This window comes from Cinclus cinclus, chromosome 3, assembly GCF_963662255.1.
Source record: "Cinclus cinclus chromosome 3, bCinCin1.1, whole genome shotgun sequence".
In the NCBI taxonomy this organism is placed as follows: Eukaryota; Metazoa; Chordata; class Aves; order Passeriformes; family Cinclidae; genus Cinclus; species Cinclus cinclus.
Window position 1 is genome coordinate 37,614,347 of NC_085048.1, and position 18,878 is coordinate 37,633,224.

An 18,878-nucleotide genomic window follows, 5' to 3' on the forward strand; every position below is an offset into this window, starting at 1 on the left:
ACCAGTTGCTTTCCCATCTGTCTCAATTTAGTCTCTTTGACAAATTCCAATCTGGCCTGAGGAAAAATCAGAGTACTGAAACCACCCCATATTACAGTATTAAGTATATTATATTAGTGTCTCTACTTAAAAAATCTTCACAGTCCTTAACTCCCCTGCCAGCAATGTCTTGTGGAGCCCTACAACTTAGACACTGTGAGTGACTTCACAGTGTTCTCTTTCCACTCCCTCCCATCCACTTCCTCTTATCTTCTGACTTCTCACCACATACCAAAGTGAGGGTTTTCATCCATAATTTCTAACCTTTCATAATCTTGCTGGATGTAACCTACAGGATGTACGCATCACTCCTTCCACTCTCAAACTACCTAACCTTTATCCACCTTGAAAGTGCTCTGAGAATTTAATGGATATTATAGACACGCTAATTTTATTCCCTAGCCTGTCCCAACAGATTTGGCTCTAAATGCATGTGTCAATTATTGTAACTTAAAAGTCTCAAAAAAACAAATCCAGAGGAAAAACTCTCCCAAAAGTAACTTGCATTCTGCCATAACTACTCTTCCATCAGGGTATTGCAGATCTTATGCCAATGATTTAACCCTTTATATTTTTCAAATCCCTATATGGAATGTGTTACAAAAATGGGGAGCCCAGTATTCACTCCCCAGTTCATTTTTGCAGGAACTTTAACTGCAGAACTGCCTATTTCCAAGTAAATAGAGGGCTGCACTATGCAAGCAATAAAGATCTCTTTTTAAAAGAGTAATTGTTGGCTACATTTGAAACCCTTAAGAGAATACAAGAAAAAATATTGGCTGCAGCTCAGGATTTTTTTGTTCTACTAGGAATTTGTTTAGACTAAGACTTTTGAGTAGTCTTGCAAATCTCAAATCTACCATATGCAGGTCCAGTACAAGTTAGTGGGGAAAAAATTCACCTGTATCCATATACCAGTTAATTGATCAGAAGTGCAATCCTAACAACCCCCCGTCTGAAGATGGAGCAAACCTGTTTTTATAGTTGCTCAGCAAATCGTAGCACCAACACTGAATACCCCTGCAGCACCTGCTACCATAATGGCTCCTGAACACGAATTTGTATTGTACTTGTCTAAAACAGCACTTATCATTCTGTATGAGATCTGTTCTCTTCCATGAGAACCTCAAATGTCACTCGTTTAAAATAAAACAAATAAAAGAAACAGTCCAGCCAACAAACAAAACCCAACAAAAACCAAATGCATACCATGAGCACATCAGTTTTAAACCACATGCAGGGAGGCGATGAATAAAGGATGTTTTAGCTCTAATATGTCACAAACATACTTTTAAAAGGTGAAATGACCATTTTTTGGCTGAGTTGCCCTTCATTCCTTTCACACAACCAGTGGACTGTTTCATGCCATTACTGGGCAACAGAATGTTGGCAAAACCTGCCCTTCTTGCAGGGTGTCTCTGTATGGCCTGGCATTACGGCTGTACTGGCACGATCACCCTCCCAGCAGTAACCCAAAGATCATGGAATTTAAATAATTCTCAGAATTGCTATATATGAATTACTTAGAAAGTTAAGGACAAATTATTTTTTTTTATTTCAACTACTAACCAATAAATGTAAAAAATACCAACAACAAAACAAAAATAAACCCCGTTCATCCCCCACATTAAAGCAATAGTTTTTGTAACATTCAAAACAGTGGAAACTATTTATCTTATATTACTATTAGTGGAGAAAAACAAATTTAATTTAAAATCACTTTTTCAAACTCCCTCAGTGGATGCCAGATAATTCAAACTTAAGCAAATATAAAAAACCCCTCATTTTAAATTGAAAATAATACAGACAGAGCTCAATTACTGAGATATTAAGGGCAACATTCAATTTGAGATACATTTAAGCATCTTGCCTCCTGGAGATTTTACATGACAAGGCTTTAGATAAACATGGTTTTGCAAACAGCAACTATCATATCTGATCACATAACCTCTGGACTAAAGCAGTATGTCAGCAAATATTTCTGATTATTTAAAATATTAAATAACTGTAATTTACTAGGCAAGTCTTCCTCAGAACAATCACAAAAATTAAGAATTGATATCCACATACAAAAAGCATTCAGATGGCCTATTACAAATCTCTGAATAATGATAATAAAAAAAAATCACCTTTCTCTGTAATAAAGCCCAGTTTAAATACATTCTGGGATATACCAGTGGTGGAGGAGCTGTTTTTCTATGACACTCGGCTTACAAGGAAAACTGTAGCAGCCAAGGACAGATAGGGCAGGAATCACTTTACCTAACTTTAGCTATATAGATATTAGATGCCCAATTTAAGCTGATCATCTGGCTTCCCTCTACATCTAATGATGAGCATTTCCAGAGGGAGATTCATACTTTTTTTTTAGGCATCTCTCTTCTAGATGCTTGCAGATGAATAAAGTCAAGAAAGATCAGTCTCACTGACAGCCTGATAATCTGTCAATAGCAACGCACAATGTCCAAATTCTTTGAAATAAAGCCAGAACTGATTTTTGTTTTTAATCATTTAGCCTTTAATTCTCCCTGTGACCCAACTTTTTCTTCAGTTCCTCCCATGAACATCAACTTTCTCTGGCACTTTATTTTTCTTACCCTGGACTGTGTTTTCTGAAACCTGGAGAACTGCAACCAATGCCAATATTTTGCTGCTCTACCAGTTACAAATCCATTTACATGCATGTGCTCTAAATTGCAGTAATGATCTGAACATGTAGATAAGTTATTTGATTGATTGCGGTTGATCGCAATTGTGCTTTCTGGGTCTATTCTACCACTTTCAAATGTCTAAAAATCTGTGGCAACATTAAGGCAGTCAAGGCATATAGATGAATGCTAAAATATTTTTACTATTCTAAGAAGATGGCTTAAACAAAACGAGGAAAATTAAGGAAGAAATACCATTAGGGCCCTCAGCTGTACATGTATGAGCCCAAGTCACCACACATGCTTTGAGGCCTCTGTGCTTCAGAACACTGAACAAGTCCTAAAGGTGAAGCCTGGACTCAATTTTTTGCATTTAGGGTTTGTAGGTTCTCAGCAATACCACCATTGCTGCATCGCACCTTTGATGGCCAAGCCCTTAGAAACAATAGCCGAGATTTATAAGGAAGCGGGTGTCTGAACTTAAGACTCCTAAATTCTTAGCTGAGTGCCTAAACAGCAGTAAGACTGACAAGCACCCTGCCCAGCTGCCCACAGATGCTCACCCTAGTAGTGAGGCACTCAGCATTTGCTATAACACAAAACGGATGTTTATTAATTGTGTATTTATTAATTGTGTTCCAATGGCTACTTGAAGTGCCTTGGCCGAGTGCTTGTGTGCATTAATTTCAATATGCATATTGGGCATGCAGTCTACTCTGCATCTTACTCCTATGGATTTTTTAGAAAATTGATTTTAATAGTTAAAAAAACAGCTTGAGCTGCATACGTGAAAATAACTCTGTTACTACTGAATGACAATCTAATACGAAATAAGAATAGTCACCTTTTTTCCTTACTCTGCCCAAATCCAGGCAATAAATTAGGCTTCTCAGCATGACTGTAAAGTGCTGTGAATTGTATAAACAATCATATATGGACACTGAAAAATAACCCTTATGCACATTGCATTATAGTTCCAAAAATATATTTACAGTCTATTACAAAGATTACAAATGGAAGTGTCTATGTATCGGGATTATGGTAGTTAAAAGCTTTTTACAGACTTTCTTCAACAGAAGTGGGTGGGGACAAAAAATTAGCATAATGAAACTGATTTTTCTAGTGAAACAAATAAATAAAATGACAAATATAACACTGTACAGTGATCTAAAAAGGGGGAGAAAAAAGGAGGGGGGGTCAAATGATGCATTTAAGTTTTTGATAACTATCTTTGGTCCTAAATGTGGGAAAACACATTATGTAGCACTGAATATACATGTTTGTGATGCTCTGCAAGTAAAATAGAAAAATATAGTGCATTTTCAATGTATTCAGAGCTCACTACACATAAATGTGTGTACAAAACAAGACAGTATAAATAAAATTTACAAGTTTTACAAAGGAACATTTACAAGGTTTTTCTTTTGTTTTTATTTTTTTTGTGTGGATGCCCACATTATCAAACCAGACCAATTTATGACTGATCCCTGGGATCTTTCTCTAACAAAATCAATAGAAGCAGCCCAATTCTCTTTGGAAGTACAGCATTTCATTGCTGGGGTAGTTCACAATTTTCAGATTTTTTTAAAAGCATTTCTCTCTGGTTCATGTACATTGTTGCAGTATCTATAAAGACTCTGTTCATTATTGCTTACGGTAATTAAATATTTTAATGAAACAAAATTTATATATAAGTAAGTGGTGTAAAAAGATATTCCATTGAGCAACTACCTTTGCATCTCTGTTCCTGATGAACAACTGTTGTGTCTGTGTGACCACGCACAAACATGTTCATTCAGAGCAGCAAAAGCTTGTAAAAAAATTAAAAATTTTGAACTGCCCCGTGTCTCATGCTCTACAGTTCTCATATAAAAGCTATGTCCTTATTCTGACAGCTGGACTGCATACGGCTTAAACTCATAGAAAATATACACCAGCTATTTCTCTTAGATTTGCTAATGCAGAGTACTGAAAAAAAAAAAAAGTGATGTGCTCAGATTAAATGGTTTAGGTAACACTGGAGAACTGAACCCATACTCTGAGACACTCCTACAATCACTTGTCCATTCATTGCTGTGTCTCAGCAGGTTTACAGTTGTAGATCTACATCTTAGAATATATCTCAACTTAATTCTAGTCCATTAAAATCATCTTGCAAATGATTTACTAAAAGTGCCTAGAACTACTTAGGGGTCATTATTGCTTTTCTTTTTCTTTACTTTTTTTTCGCTTTTATTTTCTTTTAAAAGATAGCATATGTATAACCTTAAAAAATTCATTAAAAAATATCAGAGCTCTTGGCAACTTGCATTTTCCTGACTCCCTGCCAATTAGCTAGCCATGTCAATACGCTTTTGATTTCACAAAAGGAAATGGCACAAAGGGATACCAAAGTTTGGATAGATATACATTGCTTGGTCATGCTTCTTAAATCTCTAGGAACTCAAATAATCCTTTAGAGGTACCCAGTGTAGTAATGTGTCATTGAATTAGCACTAAAAAGGTCCAAAGATATAAACATCATACTAAAAGAAAGTCTTTATGAAGAATAAACACAAATGATTAAAAAAAGATTCAGAAATCACAGATTTAAGGAAAATATTTTGTTGAGTTCAACAATAATATCATGATTTTATCTGACAAATATATTCTTTTTAAATTTTTATGTACATTTAAAAAGTCTATTAGATAAAAAGGAGGTTAGAGAGCTCAAGGTGTTTGTATGTTTATTCAGGTAGTACTTTGTTTATTGTCACTGCTGTTTTCCTTGCCACCACTGGTGGATCCTAATTCCCTTTTCATAAATTCTGGTGGCACTTAGGAGTTCAAGTCTGTAGGTGCTTCTTGTAGCTCTTCTATTCACTGCAGGAAGGACCCAGGAAATCAAGTGTCTTCTAGCAGCACTTCATATATACTGAAGGCCAGTGCTGTTCTCTCAGTCTGTCACCTCCCTCATAAGGGAGAAATGTCTATCACACTTGGATGCCAGTGCCGTGTAAATGTAGCATTTGTGCTCTCATAGTCTGAATGCTGCTCATGATTTTCTTTTGATGACCAACCAACGTGATCCCTAAACTCATCACATCCCTGGGGAAGATAAATGCGTACATTGTTAATTTTTCAACTTAGACTGCTATTGTATGGTATTCAACTGTGAGTCAAAGCTAGGCAGTGGTTTGGGCTACTGGGCTCTGACACTGAAGCTACGCCGTAACCTCAGCTCAGTACTGGGAAGTCCATATAGGCACTGTTCAACCTCTCAGTGACGAGTGCAATTACATGACAAGTGTCATATAATTACACTGTGTGGGTCTCCACATCTGAGAAGGAGGTCAGCATGTTTTACATTATGATAATCTTTTAGTGTAGCTTTTAAGGACACCCAAAGACAAAGACACTTCTCTTCTAAAATACTTCGGGTAGTTTTCAGGACAAGTTATGTATAAATACAAGATTTTGGGGATCATAGTCTGTTTCCTAAAGAGATGCCTAGATGCCTTTGCATATTGGCACATACCCATCATGCAAACGAATGAGGAGCAGCAGTTTCAACTTTGCCCCTAGTAATGGTAAAAGCTTGTGGACTCTGATGACATTCCCAAGCTATAGGCTGAGACCCCTAGTGACACCAGGCAGACAAGAATAGGGTTGAAATCTTGAGAATATTTGGTTTGAAACTTGTTTAGAAACCCACCGCTCTCTAAGAGGAATTACATGTATTTGGCAACCACTAGGACAAGAAAGTTGCTTGCAGGGTGCCAAGAAGACCTGTTTTAAGATGACAGTACTGATACAGGCCATGTTTGCCTTCAGAAAATTGCTTTGCTTCTACAGACTTATTCTGATGCCAAGTCCTGTCTTGCAGGACACAGACAGCCCCCAGCCAATTAGAAGAAAATTCCACATCTTCCCAGAATACATCGGGAAAAAGGTACCAATTAGGTGGTGGAGGCAAAGTGGTTATTTTCCTAAACATACATACTTTGGAAGGGGTCACATTCTCCCTCAAATTCTAGTCCCTTGGTGTTATTTCAATTAGTCTGAAAAGCAGGGAAAAAAGTGATGCCACGCAGATGTAGCAGGGTATTTTCCCTTTCATGAGATGCTCTAATACAACATCATCAGCTGCTGAAATGGCTGGTTTGACCCCGAGTACCATGTTTGTACTCAGGATAAAGTTTTGGAGTTGAACATTGTGTAGTATTGCACCTAGAAATTCCCTAAACGCAAGTTAAACATGCCCAGTACTAACTTACTCAATAGTCATCCTGGCAACTGATTCAAGAGAGTTGTAGCCTGCTGCTGTGAAATTATCCTTATATCTTTCCATCTTAATAGCTTGTAACCATTCGCCTACGGAGCAGAAAGTGGTAAAATCGGGAGTGTTCTGGTCCAGAAGAGGGCTAATTGGTCTATGGAGAAGGAAAAAGGAAAGTAAGTTGTTTCCAAAGAGAGTAAAACATCAGGGAGTATTTAGCAAGGTGAGAGTCAAATAATTTTTGGGTATTAAAAATGTCGAGAGTAGAAAGTAATAGGCCTTTATATACAGTTTTGATTATTCTGTGAATAGCTCTTGACTGCTCTGTAGATCACAATATGTACTTCCTAAGCTTATTCACATAAAAGATGAAAGGTCAGAGTGAGCAAAATCAGCCTAATGGACTACTGTTACCAACAGAAAATCAACCTTATTACCTAGCATCACAGCAGCTGTCTCTATGTTGCTGAGTAAAATAAAGACGCTATTCTTTTATGCATCTTAGAAAACATTGTAGTAGCTATTCCCATTTTTCAATTGGATGAGACAAAACAAAGACAAGGGAAGAGCAGAGACAAAAAGTCTTAAGGTCACACAGCAAATCAGTCAGTAGAAGAACCAGGAGCAGAACACAGGCCAGTTGATTCCCCAGTACAGTGGTCAAGCTAGTAGATCAAAAGATTATCATGATTAAATAATTCACCTGAAATTTATGAAGAAGCCATTAAAAACTACATCATGAAATACAATGAGATGCAATCACTGAAAGGAGTTAAAGCCAGAAAATGAAAGATAAAAATCTAGTGTAGCAGGTCAAGGTACATTGGCCAAGCATGAGTATTGTTAATTACTATTTCTACTGTAGCAGTTCCTAGGGCAAGGGATGCATCATATATAACTACAATAGACAGTGTTCCTTGCCCCCCAGACTTTAGATGATTTTAAGAAACAAGGAAAACATAGACTAGTGGTGAGAGTGCAGAAAGAGTGATGAGCAGGTAGTAGTTTACTGAGAAATGTGTTAGTTCCACAATATTTACTTTATTTTGGTTGTTTTTTTTTTCTCCTAAGAAAGTCCTTTTTTGTTTTTGTTTAGCATGGTAAAAAAGAAGGGCAAATGAGGGAAGAGAAGAACGGGGAACAGAAAGAAAGAGAAACTGAAAGACAGATGAAATAAGTGTGAACTGGAATCAGCCACCAAGCAGAACATCCAGAGCCCAGCCACGTGCACCACCATAAGAACACACACTAAAGCTTTTCTTACCTGCTACAGGTTCCCAGTGGGGTTTTCAAGCTGTTTGGATTTCTAATCATTTTGTCCAGAATGCCAACTATCTGCTCAAACTTTGGCCTTTCACCACGTTCCTTCTGCCAACAATCCAGCATCAGCTGGTGCAGTCCTGCTGGGCAATCCATGGGTGCTGGCAAACGATAGCCTTCTTCGATTGCTTTGATAACCTAGTAGCCAACATAGTTAATAATTTTTCACCAACAGTAATTTAAATAATATGTATTGCTACCCAGTTCGAATATCTCAGAAACAAATAAAATATATACTAAAATTTTTCATTGGTGTAGCAAAAGTATGAGTCTGTTGTTTTGACACTAGCCTTCTGGTTTTCAAATAATTTCCTCCACTTTATCTTTAAGCTTATTAAGCATATTGTTCTATATGTGCAGAACATAGCTATATTACCTAGACCAGTGAGTAGCAGGGAACAACAATTAAAATCACCAAGAGGGCAACAGATAGATTGATAAATGGAGTTATTTCAGAAAGCATTATTACTAGCCCCAAGGTTTTTATGAAAGAGTGTGTGGTAGAAGCAACTGACTTTTAAATGGATGGATATCTGTGCATGCACATATAAAATACAAGAAGCCTGAAGGTATTATAAAAGGATGCAAGAAAAATGTTTAGAAGATAGAAATTATTAGGGAAAAAAAGTTGTATTCTATGTCTAGCCATGTTATATTAATGACAAAGAACTGTGCTGTGTGAGAAAGACCTGGGTAAATGCTATTTTAATATATTACAGAAAGTTAGATTTAATAAGAGATGCTACTAGGTGATGATATGATCAAAGGACAGCGTAAATGTCTGAACCAAGAATTACACCCACCCGTTGACTTCCTCAGCCAAGTCCATTTAGATTTAAGTAAAAAATAAAAATGGATAAAGTAAAATCACAGCAAACCGCTGTAAACCTTGAGGGCAGAATAAAAAAGCACATCAGGAAGCAAGGCAGATAAGAAAAGCTAGTGAAAAAGGGCTAAAACACTGTTCATGGGGGATTTCAAGTAAACTGACATTGACTGACACAGCAGCATTAGAATTGCTAAGAAAGGGTGCTTGTTCCTGAAGGGGAGTGCATAGGACTGTCTTCTCCCTCATTTTGTACAGAAAGCAAGATCAGAAGCTGCTCTGGATGTAGTTCTGGGAAGTAGATCTGATACAATAAACAAAGTTGGTGAATATCCAGGTTTTAGTAAAACAAATAACCTCAGAAAGAAAATACTCTAGATTGTATGAGGAAATGTGTAAGTACTGGACTGCAAAGCAGACAGAACTGCAGACAATACAGAACGACCTTCAAAAAGCTGGCTGAAATCCAGCCAGGTTTTGTATCAAAACCTTTTGCATAAAAGAAATTTTGTGAAAAGATAAGGCATAGCCCAGTGGTAGGGCACTGACTGCAGTTTTGTGTCACAGAATGTCCTTCTGACCTCAGGGAAGTTGCCTCATCTCCCTGGGCCTCAGCTTTCTCTCTGAACATTTAGAATGACAGTACTGTCCTACAGCTTAAAAATGAATGAGAAATATTCAATTCCTGCAGAAACATCCACACCTTGAAGAATGAGTGCCGTGACCTTTTACAAATGTTGAAGTTGTCTGTCAGACAAGAGTGTGGAGAGAGGTTTTCTGCAGAAGAACAGGGAAATTGGAAGAACAGATCTATATAGTAAAGAAAACATTAAAAGTAAAATGTAAGATCATTTAGAGCTAAGTAAGAGGAAAAAGAAAAGAACAGTTCCTTATGCTTAGCAGTAATAGTGGAACGAAAGTGAAAAATAATCTGCAGTGTGTACAGGACAATTGCTGTGCTATGAAAAGTAATGCAGAAATTTCTGACCCTCTAAATGGCAAAAGGTATTAAACACTTTGAGCATGCCATGTATGATTTACCACAAATGAAGTAGTTGCTTAAGGGGTCAGAAGACACAGATTGCCAATGAGAAATGAGAAAATAGGCGACAGCAACAACAGTGCAACCACCAAAATATCTAGTATCCTTAGAACTAGCAAACTATCTACATAAGACTATAGCCAAGAATGTAAGGGAGAGTGAAATCATGCATGAAGGGATCAGAACAGGAGTTTTCCCCATTCACTACGAAATGCAGAGAAACCTGAAGAGAACTGGAAATCAAGATGATGATGCTATTTTTGAAAGGCTTTGGTGATACTTCAGAATCAGCTTCTCTGATGTGCATTCCAAGCAAGAAGGGTGAAAACAGGAAATACATAATAATGAGTCAGCTAGAGATGGATGGAATTGCTGTGAGTACCCAAAACACCGAAAAAATATTCTAAAATATTGATAAGTAAAGTATGACAAGTGTCCACCCCGCTAAGAAAGGACGTGGAGTTCATCAGTACTCAAAGAAAATGAAATAGATGCAGGATTTTTTTTTTTAAATAAGCAAATCTACAAAGAGAAAACAGCTGGAGTTCTTATTAATAGAATTGATTTATATTATTTACACTTCCCACAATTTTTTGTTAATTCTGCTTTTGCTGCAAAAAGAGTAAAAAGTCTTTTAAGTAAAATAGTCTTAAGACTATGCTTTTATCATAAGCAGACTGAGGATGAAAAGCAGGATAGAAGAGGACCAGTCTGTTCATTTTATATACTGAATGTCAACAAGGAAGTATTAAATATGGGTAAATGGACAATGTAATGTTGTAACTGTGATTATAGTCATACAACAGTAACACAAATCAATTATTATAATAATGGTAAGAAATCCAGAAGTACAGCCTTGCTCTTTCTGAAGAACTAACCTGCACTGGGGTCAGAAACAAAATGAGAGCAAGAACATCAGTGTTCTAATAGAGGAATGAGAGTTTGAAGGCTACTGTTATGAGCAAGGATTAAGCTGAACCCACTGCTCAGGGAAGTTGGGACAACTCTGTCTATCACCTGTGCTCAGCCTGCTGGGTCCCTACAGAGAGTTTGTAGGACGAGTGTTCTTTTGGTGCACTCTAGCTCCAGGTCATTGCTAAAAGGAGGGTCTTCTTGAAAAGAGTTCATAATGGAAATACATATCCTCCATCAGTCTAAAGCAATGGGTTAAAGGAGGAAGGGCAGAATTAAAGAAATGCTATGTAAAGATCCAAAGTCAGGAGGCTGATTATTTAGGAGATCTGGTCTGCAATATGACTACATCCACATCCACTTTGAGGTAAAATGATACACATAAAATATATAAACTGTGCAAAATTAGAAGAACACATTTAGAACTTTTCATCCCCATTAAATACCCTAACTGGTGACTCTGAAGGAGGAAAAATAACAAATCATTAGGAGAGTCTAAATTTTTGCATCACAGATTATCTGTGGGATTGGTAGGATGTGTATATGGTATGGGAGAACATGCCTGAAGATCACAACATACAAGAATATTTTGAGAATATTTTATAGCATAAAAGAATTATTTTAACAAACAATTGATGCATCTTTTAACTATGTGCTATTGAAGATTATAATGAAGTATGCTAAAAAGGGATAAAACTGTAAGAAGTGGCAGTTACCTATTTTCTGAAAGAGGCTCACTCATGTGCTTTATATAAAGTTTTCAACAGAAGGAATAATTTTCAAAATCTAATAAGAAGCATAAAGATATCAAAATTTCTCCTCTATTTAAAAGTTTTTCATTATTGTTCCCTGAAAGATAGGTAAGGTTTGCCTTTGAGGCATCTTATATTCCTGTCAGACTTCTTTTATGTTTGAATCTAGTACAGAAGGAAGGTGTCAAAAGAAATGAAACTCTACTGGGTGTCTGGGGAATGTAAATATTTCTCTTTCTCTGCCCCAAGGACTTGTTTGCCCATATTTTGACAGTCCATGAAATCTTTGACACTGAGACCTGTCAAATATTAACAACTTTGCACTATGCCAAACTGACTCATCATCTACACTCTTTTTTTTTTAAACTTTGATGTTGATCATTCAATCAAAAATTAAAATAACAATTACAAAACCCTCTCGAGTCCCCCACCTGAAGAACTTTAAATGAGACTTTCTGACATCTTTCACACCTGTATGGCTTTTTCTTGTGTGATTTCTATATTAATAGATACTGCTGTCTGATGTCAAGATTAACACCCATCTGTTCTATTACTGCTGACCTGTTGATCCGGATCATATTTTATGCAAACAAGGGTACTGTTAAATCAGCATAATTAACTTGAAAAAGCCAGAGTAGGTCATTAACTGCCACTCAGACTTTTAACAACTTTTTTCAAATGATTAATCATTGCTCTAAGGTCAGAAACCTCAGAATTATTTTTTATTGGAAAAAATTAATTCTTTCTATGCTTAAGCATAGTGAAATGAAGAGCCCACATTACTATTTTTGATGTTACAGTATTAATTGATACTTAGGACAGAAACCTACAATATCCATGTGGCAAAAATAGATTTTGATTTTGGTAAAAAGTGAAAGCTCTTTAACTTTTTCATTTGTGACAACCACACAGTACTTTGATAAGCCTTATTTCTAAGCCAATATTTTATGCATTTATAGTGAAATACATATGTATGGGTCTACAAAATGTAATTTTTGTTTTACTAACACACACACACTCACGAACAGACAAACCTACATCTTGATTTGACATGTCCCAGTAAGGCCGTTCTCCATAAGACATTACTTCCCACATAACTATTCCGTAACTCCACACATCACTGGCTGATGTAAATTTGCGGTACTGAATGGCCTCTGGAGCTGTCCACCTCACTGGAATTTTTCCACCCTATGGAAAAAAATAAAAAAAAAAAGGAAGGAAGTTCTCTTCTTCACCCACAGATGTTTCATGAAATCTTACACAGAATGCATTAGTAATTATTTCCATCAACATCAAGAGCACCACGTACACCATCTGCTATGGTTGACCGATTGCAGAATTTTCAAAGGTGTCTAAGGAAGCTTACTGTCTTAAAAGACTTGGAACATAGATACTTAGACACTTGTATAAGCTAAGCTGGATTAATTTCTCTGGAAGCGTTTATCCCTCAGCTGATTTTAAAGGGCTGCTTAGATGTCTGATTTACACTAGCCATTTAACTCCTGGCTGGCTGAAGCTAGGTGAGGGGAATCCCAACTTGTGCATATAAATCCCACTGACTTGTCATATGGCTCCTCGTAAATCTTGGTCTGACACTTTTAAACCAGGATCCCACTTAGAGCCGTGAACACCGGTGTGGTTTCCTGGATCCCTGTGCTTGTTGGAGCAGATTCCAGGGACCCCTCCTTCCCTCAGCATGGGAAAATGGGTACAGGGAGGCCCCATGGGTGGGAAAGTGGAGCTGGCTCTACAAAAGAATAAAGAGCACAGTGTGCCTGATGAACGCATCTTTAAGAAAAGCGTCCCACCCAAAATACAGGAGTTGAGCTTTGTCACAGACTAGCCTCAAGCTAGTCAGCCCTTTGGTGGGATAAAATCTAGCCTGAAAAGTAGTAATAGGCTACAGATATTTTATTTGACTCATAGTAAATTGGATGTTTAAAATTTTTGTGGGTAAAACTTCCTTATTTGTTCAATCAGAAAATCATGAGGAATGGAATAATGAAAATACCGTGCAAAATTTTTAGAACTTTGTCAAATAAAAATGCATGTTCTTATAAAAGCATTATCTCTGAATTAGAGACAGATTTTTGCAGAGATTCTTCCTTTTAACTGGTTAAAATCCCCCTCACTCACACATCAATTAATGTATTTCTCTTATCTACACTTTCCAGAAGATACACTTCTTCTAAATAACCGTATCTCAAAACTATTAAAACCCACTGATTTATCTTACAGTTGTAGTGTAGACAGCTTCTGGATCATCTTCTATAACTCTGGAAAGGCCAAAGTCTGATACTTTACAAACAAGGTTGCTGTTGACAAGAATATTGCGTGCTGCAAGATCCCTGTGTACATATCCCATATCGGCCAAATATCTCATTCCAGCAGCAATTCCTCTCAACATTCCCACTAGCTGAATGACAGTAAATTGCCCATCATGTTTCTGGAGGGAAGAAAGGAGCAGCAATTCTTGTTAGTATAGCTGAGAAGAGAAATAAGAATTAGTTTTATGACTTCAGCTTTCTGCTTATTTACTCCTTCTGTGGCAAAGAAACTCACTTCAAACTCACTTTCTTCGAAGATAAAGCAGTGCATCCAGTTAAGAAATGTGCAAATAATTAATGTACTGATAGTAACAAAACTTGCTAACCACTGCATATTTCTCTTTAACTGGTGGCAAGTCACTTCTAAGAGAGATTATCTAATGAAGATTTCCTAACATTCTTATAGCTTGCTTCCATGCTCTTCAAATCTCAGAACAATTATTTGTATTAAGAAAATAAGAACCATCCCCTTTTTGTAACCCTAGGTACTGCTAACTTTCATTCACAGTTAGTTTGGACTTCATTTAAAAAAAAAAAATCTGTTCTCTATAGATTGCTTACATATCATCTCACCCTGACCTGCATACCTGGTAAGGAGTCAGAACTGGAGAGTTCAGAACACACTTTAAAAAAACCACTAAATTGTTCTGAATTTGCATTCATTTTTATTTTGCTCATCTCTTAAACAAAATCATAATTCATTTAGGGATTCTTTTATCTTGATTTCTACCATGCAAAAACAGAGAAATTCTGCTCCCAAAAGGCAGAAGATTTGGCTTCAGGTATCAGTGGTTTTAATTTCATCTGGTGGCTATAATAAAACCCACGTCTATGCCATACTAAATCACACAAGTTCCTAGAATGGCCCCTCATGATTCTGTCTGATCCCCTCATTTCTGATCTGGTATTGCTGAAATAAAATAGAGAACCTGCTAGTATTTGTCAAAACTCAATTTCAACCTGAAAACCATTGTAATTATATTCAATTAAATATAATAAATTTAATATAAATGTAATTAATATTTTAACCATATTTAATTATATATGCATGTATACATATATATTTATATACATATATATATATATGCACAGGTATAAGACATTTTTAAAAGACTCAGTATATATTATATGTCACTTTCAATATGTTTATATATGTTTTCAGTTTGGTACTCACCCTAAGAAATGCATCTAAGGCCCCATTCTCCATGTATTCTATTACAATCATGACTGGTTTCCCTGAAAGCAAAGAAGACAGATATTTGAGAACTGTAAAAGAAATGGAGCGCCTTTTTTTGATAAAATGCACACTATTCCTTTGAAGGACTGAATCATTCAGACATTGAGCATTTCTGAGCCCTCCAGCACTGTTACAGAGCTCTAATTTCTTAAATATCTGCATGAAAAGTGGTCATGATTCATAAAATTGAACCATACAAATCAAAAAGTCAGTGTGTTCTCCTAACTCCTGCTGTGTGAACAGGACTCTGGAATAATGACACTTCAGATAATATGAAAGGACATGAGAAACCTTATCTCTCTGCATGGTCTTTGAGGCTAAATGAAACTAGAAAAATAATATGTTTCAAAGTACTTCATCTTTTAATCATGTGTGCATCTAATTTTTTTTTCCTCAGGTTGTAGGATAAAGTAAGTATTGTTTTAGTTAGTTACACATCAGGAGAAAATCCATTAGGAGTGTGCAGTCTGTTCATAATTTGAATCTTTGACCATGAATAAGGCAGAGTAATTTCTGCCATCGTGCTGTTATTTGACTGACAGACAGAGCTGCTGCTTACCTCTGGTAACAACTCCTTCCAGATGAACCACGTTGGGATGGTCAAACTGTCCCATGATGCTTGCTTCACACAGGAAATCTCTCCTCTGCTTTTCAGTGTAGCCAACTTTCAGAGTTTTTATGGCTACTGCAACATCTCTCTTTCCAGGAAGCTTTAGACGTCCACTGCACACTTCACCAAACTCTCCTAAAATGAAGTAGATCAACACTGAATTACACTAAATACCAGTATTTTTTCTTTAGGCCTTGATTCAAATAGTTACCTAAGTGTGTGTTTAAATTTAATGTGCTCATATTTGAAATGGATTACTTTGGCAAGCGCCTTAAATGAATTGCTGACCCTTATGGAATAAGCACTCCAGTTAAAACACCTGACAGGACTGTTATTTGAATATTTTAAAAGACTTGTTAGTAATTTTTTGCATTTTTTCAAAAACAGAAAACAAAAGATGAAGCGGCTTTCATAAGAAAACATTATTATTGAAACAGTAATGTCATCCCTAAGAAAAAATGTTTTTCTGCTCTACATGGTTTCCTTGCTATCTTTAGCTGCAATGGGCTTTTTTCTTTCAAAAGGCAGCTCTTGCAGAGCTGCTTTTAATTTAGCATCCTTATGGCGTTAAATGAAGCACTACGTTATTGCCTCCAAGCAGGGTAATTTACTTTACAGATTATGAAATTAAAGGTGTGACTTATAACAATTTTGTTATATTAAACAAACACAACCAAATGCTGCAAGTGTGTAAAAGGTTCTAAACTAACAGATAATTGGAACATGAAGAAGCCTGTGATAAAAAAGACCAAACAGCCAGCAAGAATACAAAAAAAAAAGCCCCAACAACCAAACCTGGAAGAGAAGTAATTGGATTCCATCACACAGGAAAGAGGATGGAAGCATGTGAGATGTGGAGCTGAATGGCAATAAATCTACCTCACTATTAACGAGATTATGAAAGATTTAAGAATTGTCCCTTGCCTCACAGCTGTGTCAGCAGAGAGCAAAAGTGAGATCTCCAATTCTGCAGACGGGAAGAAAAATATCCTTGTACACATAGAAGAAGGAGATAGTAACATATGTTACTGAATAAAAGACAACATCTCTCTAAAAAGAAAGATTATCCTAAAAAATATTTAATGATCTGGTACTTCACAAATTCATTTGAAGTTTGAGAGATGTGGTTCCAAGTCCCTCCTCCAAATCAAATCAAGTCAGAAATTTATCTCCTGCATACCTGCGGTATGTCTTAACATTAAGGTGCTATGTATACACAAGTATGCAGACACACCTACATCTAAGACATGTTTTAAGATGAGTGCTGAAAGAAATGATTGACCTACACAAGACCTACACAGAGAGTTTGATTAGAGATTCCTTTTGGGAGAAACCTTGTGGGATCAGGACTTAAGTGGACATGCACACTGGCAAGGTGTCTGGCTGTCAGTGGAGAGAAGTATGCTCGGAAGTTGGGCTGAATGCCTGAAGAGACAGATGCTGGGGTGTTTTAATGGATAGGCTGCAAGAAGTCTTTTTCATGACACCATCAGTACTTGAACACTCCTGTTCTCCTATCAGCCCCAATTCGAGCTTTGGAAAAGAAGAAAACAGTACCTGAGTCTTGGCTTCACAGTTCATCCAAAAGGGTAGAACTTTGACCATTTTTAACTGACTCCTTCCAGCAAATCTCCACTCAGTGTGGCTCTTTTCATGAACCTTATACAAGACGACTGCATATAGAATCAAATTCCTGCCCCTCACATTCTATGTTAGCTGAACAAAGGCTAGCTCAAATCAACTCCATATACCTCTGTCAATACTGTGCTGTACCTAACCTAACTGACCACACAAGTGATCCTACCTGCAAGTTATCCTCAACCATCCTTGGACACTGAGCTAAGAATGTCATGAGGTATAGCTGTTACACACACAACAACTAGCTGCTCATGCCCCTAGCTTGGTGCCTTAACCTCCCTCCTGCACTTCATTAGCAACATGGATGACTATCAATGAATTCACCACTCACCTCACTCACAGCTCCTAACCGCAAGAACTTCCTAAACGATAACAATTTTCCCTAGCAGTACTTTCCAAAATTGTTTCATTCCATGCCGAAAACAAGATGTGAATATAGGAGTGTGTCTGTGATATTTCAGAGCCAGGTAATTAGGATACTTGGCACAGAAGACACTAAGCCTTAACTCCTTTCCAGCTTTTTGTGATCTGATTTTGATTGATTTCCAAAGGCAGATCACACACACTTGGGCAAACCAGAAACTTCAACTTGTATGTTATGCATTTCAGGCCAGGATGCTAGGCAATGAACTAGTTTTATTCCCAAGAAAATAGTATATTCAGCTGAAATGATGCCCAAAAATAAACCAGAAAATATGACAACAAGAGAGGGAATACTGCACAGCCGCACAGCCACCAGCTCAGCATGTCAACAAAGCAGAGGCTAAAACAAAGGATGTGTGGTATGAACAACTTAACATAGCGGACACCATATTCTGTATCTGACAGGTGGTCACAGCAGGATAATGAAAGTGCTGGGGAGGAAAGCACGTATCCCTCATGCAAACTGAGCACAAGCATACTTGCACCCTGCTTGTGTCTGACCAACGTGGCACTACTCAATAGTTATGTGGCCAGCACTGCTGATGCATATTGAGATTTCTATGTGGATTTCTGGTGCTGTCACTAGCAGAAATTCCATATTCATCTTTGATGCATGAGTTTCAGCTGCGGCTTTGGGTCTGTTTGCTTCTGTTGTTCCTGGACTGCATTTTGTTTCACTCCTGTTTGCTATTTACATCAACAGGTTAAAGCCACAGCTAAACATGATACACAATATGCTTTCACCACTGCACTCCTAATTAACTTCAGATTGAATACTGACACACGTTAGTTGTTTTTGCTATCAATTATACTCATTAAAATCAAGAATAAATTCATCTGCAGTCA

At 37.0% G+C, this 18,878-nt stretch overlaps 1 protein-coding gene across 6 annotated transcripts in view; it reads right to left on the reverse strand.

Moving 5' to 3' along the window:
- Window positions 1–18,878, reverse strand: part of EPHA7 (EPH receptor A7) — a 161,499-nt gene that overhangs the window by 6,663 nt on the left and 135,958 nt on the right. For 4 of the 6 annotated variants that reach the window (XM_062489891.1, XM_062489889.1, XM_062489888.1 and 1 more), the window contains 7 exons: window positions 15,921–16,106; window positions 15,299–15,360; window positions 14,034–14,243; window positions 12,836–12,985; window positions 8,210–8,403; window positions 6,944–7,099; window positions 5,660–5,774 (listed from right to left, as the gene is read on the reverse strand). In XM_062489891.1, the coding sequence (XP_062345875.1) occupies window positions 5,660–5,774; window positions 6,944–7,099; window positions 8,210–8,403; window positions 12,836–12,985; window positions 14,034–14,243; window positions 15,299–15,360; window positions 15,921–16,106 (1,073 nt within the window). Of the gene's footprint in view, window positions 1–5,659; window positions 5,775–6,943; window positions 7,100–8,209; window positions 8,404–12,835; window positions 12,986–14,033; window positions 14,244–15,298; window positions 15,361–15,920; window positions 16,107–18,878 lie in introns of those variants that run through there. The other 2 variants (XM_062489885.1, XM_062489890.1) reach the window with 2 other exon arrangements.